General features: G+C 28.3%; 1 protein-coding gene across 1 annotated transcript; it reads right to left on the bottom strand.

Annotated features, from left to right (window-relative positions):
* Positions 1-212: 212 nt before the first annotated feature.
* Positions 213-1,585, bottom strand: RPL15 (ribosomal protein L15). Its single transcript, XM_079030717.1, has 4 exons — positions 1,439-1,585; positions 985-1,342; positions 667-818; positions 213-598 (listed from the first exon to the last, which is right to left on the bottom strand). The coding sequence occupies exons 1-4, from the start codon at positions 1,502-1,504 to the stop codon at positions 353-355; spliced, it is 822 nt and encodes a 273-aa protein (XP_078886843.1). The 5' UTR covers positions 1,505-1,585; the 3' UTR covers positions 213-352.
* Positions 1,586-7,148: the final 5,563 nt, after the last annotated feature.

The following is a 7,148-nucleotide window of genomic DNA, read 5'->3' as shown; positions in this document are numbered from 1 at the left end:
CGCACAACACAACCAGAAGTGGTTTTTCTTAAAAAGCATTTTTCTTAAAAAAACAACTTTTGTGACTCATGTTTCTTTGATTATAACATCCCAACAAATTTTCACATAATTAAACAAGAGGTAAACTTTCAAGTTTCAACGCCCAAAAAGCTACACAAATCAAGTTGTACACAAACTCTAAAAAGATCAATCACCAAATGAGAATATTGACATTTGAAAACAAAAGATGAGATCTTTAGATTCTTGATGATAAAAAAAGATTCCAGACAAACAGAATACAAATCAATGTGGCTTTACATCTAACTTCCAATCTTCTTACAACAACAAAAATTCGATTTCATTTGCGTGGGTTTTAAGCGGTGGAAGACGGTGTTTCCGGCGACTCACCACCAGCAGCTGCAGCAGCTGCCGCCCGTTTCTTGGCAAAGTATTCATCAGCACGGGCAATATTCTTGGCCACTGATGGTTTGACCCATTTCTTTCTGCCAGGTAACACAGTCAATGAACAGCCAGCAGCTTCAAGCTTCTCTTTTGCTTGTGCAGAAAAGGCACGTGCTTTGAAGTTTAATTTCACACTCAGTTCACCATCACCAAGAATCTAATAAAACCATCAGAGGGTATATTAGTAAATTCAAACGCTTTCATTGTTGGATGAATAGAAGGTACCTTGAGAGGAAGTCTTCTTTCTCTTCCTGAGGGATTGATCAAGCCCTTTTCTTTCAAGGATTCTAGTGAAACCTCTTCACCTTCTTCAAATCCAGCAGTTTCTATGTCTTTTAGGTTAACTGGAACGAATTTGGATAATCCAGCATGCATGCCTTGATTCAATGGACATTAGAGTAATTCAAGTATCAGAAAGGCATTTCATCAAACAGGTGGTAGGCAAACACAGTTCAAGTATCAGAAGCTTGGAAATTCACTCGTAAAATCAACCGAAATAATCAGAAGAACTAGAAAGAGAATGCGAAAAGAAGTTTTTATTACCTCCTGCAATACCCCTCAATTTTGGAAGCCGGCGATAAAGCGGCATTTGACCACCCTCAAAACCCCTTCGCACACCGGGTCCCGACCGAGATTTCTGTCCTCTCATTCCGAATCCACAGCTCCCACCTTGGCCAGCAGCATGACCTCTTCCCTTTCTCTTCGCTTTCTTTCTAGAACCAGGTTGGGGACCCAAATTGTCCAGTCGGTATCGAACATTTGAACTGACTACAGCCGATGGAATCGGCGACGATGAAGCTACAATTAACGATTTCCTCTGTTGTTGTACAGTGTTGTGGTTATTGTAATTTTTTTTTGAAGGAAACTGACAAGTGCTTGACTTGAGGTTTCTTACATTCCCCTGTTTGTCAAAAGATAGAATAAGCAAGATATGTAGACAGTAAGACAATTAGACATGGATTCAACCAAATTGCAGATGAAGGAAATAAGAGTGTACCTTGAAATTAGAAGAATGGTTGGTGAGTAATGAAGAGGGTGAAGCGAGGGAGAAGATAGAAGCCATTGGAAGAAAATCCCCTGTGAGTGTGAGGGGGTTTTGCAAAGGGATTAGAGAGTTCTGGAATGGATAAGATGATGAAGATTGTTATCGGGTCTGGAGAGTCCATTTTGGAAACGGGTTTTGGGCTAAATTAGATTATGGGCCATGATTTTATGGACAACACTTAACACACCACTACATAATTTTCGCATATGTTTATATGTTTATGAAAAAATACTAATAAAATTTAATCTTAAGGCTGTAATTTTATTTATCAAAGAAAGTTATCAACCTCATCTAAATTTCTTATTATAAGTGATCACGTCTCATATTGCACGTTTAAAAAAAATAGATACATTATCAGGAAACGAACTGAACAAACACTGACAAGAATTTATTTTTGTTCGTTTAAGTTTAACTGAATAAACAAAAGAATATAGAGAGATAAACTAATATATTTTTTTGTTTGTGTTCATTCATTTAAATTTTTTTGTTCAATGTTCGTTTATTTATGTTTGATAAGATGCTACAAACATATAAAAAAAGAAGAAACATTTGTAAATGAACATAAACGAACACAATGCTCTAATAAATAAAAACTTTTTTTTATCATAGGTTACACTTTCATTCATTTTACAAGATGTCATTTTGTAGTTATTTTAATTTTTTTCACATATAATTTTATGTTTTTTTTTATTTATTAAATTTCACATAATATTTAATTATCATAAATATAATAATAAATAAATATCAATTTCATTAATATAAATTTCCTTCTAATTTCAAAATTCATAACTTGAAGCCCAATTATTTCTTTGGTTTATCTATTTAAATTTAAAAAGGAAGTGGACTTTTCAATTTCAATAATTCAATATTTTTCTCACATTCTTTATAAATTCAAATTTTTTAAATATTATAACCTTCATAATTAACTTTTTTTTTCTTGAATAAATTCATGTAGTATACATGTCTCACAAAGAAAACAAATAATATATTCTCTTGTAGAAAATCAGTACTAAAATTTAAAATACAAAATATACCGTGTAAATTTTTATTTAAACGAACATAAAGAAACAAACTTCTATTAGAACTTAAACAAGCACAAATGAATGAACAAACATATATCACTATATGAAAATAAACAATGTCCATAAATTAGACCATTGTTTATGTTTGTTTGTTTAACTAAACAACAAAAAAAAAATGTTTTTGTTTGTTTATTCATTAAGGTCCCGTTTAATAGACATATTTTCAGGTTCAAACAGATCTTTCTGGCTGAATGGACTGGAAAACTGTTTGATTTGAACAAAAAAATGAGTATTTCCTGATAAGATATGTCTTTCTCAGAAAGTCTCAAAACCATGTCTTTATGGGATGAATGAAACTTTGGACAATTGTGCCATAACAAAAAAAAGACACGTTTTTGATCCGTTTTGTTTCCTACTCCATCGATGCCCTTTCTCTCTGTTAATTTGTGACAAAAAAATTCGATATTTTATGTTTTATTTTAGTTGTAGAACTTCATTATTTATATCAGTAATCTTGATTTGCATAAAAAAAGAAGATATATTTTTTTTTTGTTATTGTGTAATTTAATTTTGTATGACAATTTAAATGTTTTTATAATTATTAAGCAACTTCATCCATCACAACATAGAACAACAATGTAATATGATCATTTTTCATCATTCAACACATTCAATCAGTTTTACAATCAAACAATATGATTTCTATAAGAAATTGGGGTATAGAAAATAGACTTGGAAATTCTGAAAATTGTGTATACACTTTCAGATTAAAGTATACACTTTCAGATTAAGGTATTTGGGTGATATAAAATCACTTAAATAACATTAGTAAAATAAAGTCACCAACAATTTCTTGTTCGGTCAGAAAACTTTTTCATATACCATTTTCCCAAACATCACCTATCAAACGGAACCTAAATAAACAAAATTAAATGACCTTCACGACGAATGTTTAACAACATGCGAGAAGTTTAAATTTGGTTCTCTAATACTATTTACAATGTTGTGCACACTAGTCCATGTGAGCTAGCCTATTCATGTACCTTTGTCCGTATCACGCCCTAACCATCATAAAAAAAAATCAAGTAGAAATATCAAAAAGACCACAAACCCTAATCACCAAAATGACTAAATTTAATTTCTTGCTTCTATTTCCCCAATCCTGTGGTTTGACTACGTAGGTCGTACATAAAAGCCCGAACATACAACCTTAACTTGGTGGTTCCATGTAAAGACAAGAGCTCAAAATTAAGCTAGAATGTACGAGATGGATGCCTCAGGGTGCTATATGTGATAAAAGGCACTGCTAGCTTTCACTAGGCTTCTTTTACCATGCATCACCTTTATGAAGATGTGCATCGTTTTTTGTATGCGTGTACTAGGTTTTGTCTTCACTTACCGTCTATTTTTATTATTTTTTATCTTTTATTTTTAATTTTTTTGAGCTTGCTACTTGATTGAACTAGTCTACAATTTAAAGCAAAGACCTTTTTTTTTCAATTCCATATGAAGTTGATAACATTAATGTTTGGCAAAAATAGTTGTTAGCTGGAAACGGTTAACGGGTAACTGGTAGCGGAAAGTTGTAGCTTTTATTTGCTATATTAATGTTTGACAAAAGTAAATGGAAGCTTTTGAAATATATAAAACTATATAAAAGAACAATTGATTAAAAATAAATAAATATATAAATATATTTTTAAGGGTATTATGAAAATTGATTTCAAGAGCTCAGTAGCGTTTTGTTAAACGCTAAATGAAGTAACTTTTAGATTTTGAGTCTTTTGTTTAAATTAAAAGCTAAACGTTCGTACTGCCAAACGAAATTTTTTGTTTAAACTAAAGCGTTTTATCAAAAGCTAAAAACTAGAAACTCCTAAAAACTTCTAAAAGCTCCGTACCAAACACGCCCTTAAATCGTTAGGAATGCAAATTTATGTATACACCAGATACAAAGGAAACAATATATTTATTTATTTATTTTATTATTATTATTTTTTTGTATAGCCAAAGTGATTTAGTGATAAGGAAACATAGTGAGATTTAGCAATGGTTATCCAACGGTGATACATTTGAGGAATTTTAGTCACATTTCGTCAGTCTTATGATACACGAGTGATTAATTATTTCAAAGAAAAGCAACAACAAACTCATTACTATCGATTAATCTGTTGCTAACATTTGACCGGTTTGCGCTACTATAAAAATCTGTCGCTATATTTTGACCACATGGCCATGTTTTAACCTTTTTTTCCCATCATTTCTCCCTAAATATCCCTCCGGCATATTAGACACTTGGCTTTAGTTTAGGGTTTAGAGTGTAATTATTCTACTTTTATATATATATACGAGACGATTACTTGTGCGTTAGGCAAAAACATCTACATAGCTGAAATATTTACAAATATATGTTTTTTTTAAATATAACAATAATATTATTGTTAAATTTGATATAATAACTCATATACTAAGTTGATATAATATATTGATTATTTTGAATTATACAATAATATATAAATTTATTAAAACTGCATAATCTAAATCTTTTAAATAACCTCTATCCACGGGTTACTCATGAATAAAATTGAATGTAATCTATGGTTTAATGTTATTTAAAGTTGTTATTATTTTTTAAAATTTATTTGCTAAATGTTTTAATTTATATCATTATAATTATTTAAAACATCAAACATTGTTTTTTGATTTTAAAGATAACAATATAATCATTTATATAGAATCATTTTTAACTATTGTTATTGTAAGTTATTTTAAGCTATTTATTTGAAAACTTTTAACGATTATACAAATATATTTAGGAAATATTTTAGTTAAATTGAGATTATAATTTAGTTTTTGCATTTAGCACTATAAACGATCACTTTTAACTATTCACAAAATGCTCATTGAGTTTTTTAAGTGGAACTGAAACTTATATTTAAGTTGACACTATAATGTTATATTTAAATTAACATTTTAAGTATTTTGTCCAAATAGTTCAAAAGTTGTAGCTTTAAATTGATAATGATTTACGTACAACAAAATATTAAATCTAATAAATTAAATATAATATGTTAGAAGTTAAAAACATAACTTTATAAGTAGAAGTAAATATATTATTTTAATATTGAAATTTAGTTTATTATGATTACACTTTAGGTTTGATATTTATTTAACCTTATTAACCAACTTATAATCATTATTAGAAAGATACAACAATTTATCACTTTTAACTATTTACAAAATATTCTTTAGGTTGTTTAAGTTGAACTAAAATTCATATTTAAGTTGATCATGTAAGGTTATATTTAAAATAACAATTTAAGTATTTTTATATAAATTGTTCAATAATTGTAGCTTTAAAATGATAATGGTTAACATACAACAACATATTTGACCTAATAAATTAAGTATAACATGTTAAAAGTTAAAAACATAATTTTATAAGTAGAAGTAAAAAGATATTCTTTTAATATTGAAATTTAGTTTATATATGATTACACTTTAGGTTTGATATTTATTTAATCTTATTAACCAACTTATAATCATTATTAGAAAGAAATTGAAAAGTCATGAGAGTTTCAAATAAATGTGGTGAAAGGAAAAATGTTTCATTTATAATATATATATATATATATATATATATATATATATATATATATATATATATATATATATATATATATATATATATAAAGGTTGTAAAAAACGTTTGACGTTAGCTAGTCGGTGGACTGGGGTCAAGGGATTAATCATCTAGGCGGAGATTAATTAGGTGATGAATTGGAGATCATTAATTGCTAATTTGTTGAATTTTAAAAAATTAAATATGACTAATATCACATCAAAGTTCATAAATACCACTAATATGATAACAAAATAGGTTAATATGATTAATACAACACTAATCATGTCTCAAATAGTTTCCATTGAGATAAAACTTCTTCAAAATGCTAACATTTCATCGTTTTATAGTGTTTCACTCATTATGTATGCAAGGATTAATCGCTAGGCGCCCTCTAATCGGTCGAGTAGCGCCTAGGGATTAATTGGAGATTAATCGGGACCTAGTCGGGATTTTTACAACAGTATTATATATATATATATATATATATATATATATATATCATGTATCACATCTCTAAAAATTATTAAAAGAGAAACCTTATGACATCATCTTAAATAATCTGGACCCTTGATTGTATTTCAATCTTATTTTTTCCACCCTTAGATCAAATTGCTGACATCATCTTCCCCATATTGAATGTATTTAATTCCAATAAATGCTTTCCGATCGTTAAACAATAACTTACATTCATTGAAATGAAATGTATTTAATTCAAATAAAAGTTTTCCATATTTTAAATCTTGAATTTTCGGTTATTAAGATTTTAATATAGTCAATTTTAAAAGCATATTACTAACAAACAATTTCAATCAAAACATTAATATCAACCATTAATATAAATCCGTTTATATGAGTAAACCATTAATATAAAATCTATTTTTATTAGGAAATCATTAATACCGAAAAATCATATTCAAATTATCACATACATATACGATTCATCATTGAATCCGCGGCTCGCACTTATTTTCAATCGTTTCTTTTCTTCAAACCTCCTCCTACAACATCATTATTA

This window comes from Lactuca serriola, chromosome 3, assembly GCF_051521515.1.
Source record: "Lactuca serriola cultivar US96UC23 chromosome 3, Lser_US96UC23_V15, whole genome shotgun sequence".
Classification (NCBI taxonomy): domain Eukaryota; kingdom Viridiplantae; phylum Streptophyta; class Magnoliopsida; order Asterales; family Asteraceae; genus Lactuca; species Lactuca serriola.
This window is presented reverse-complemented; position numbering and strand designations above follow the sequence as displayed.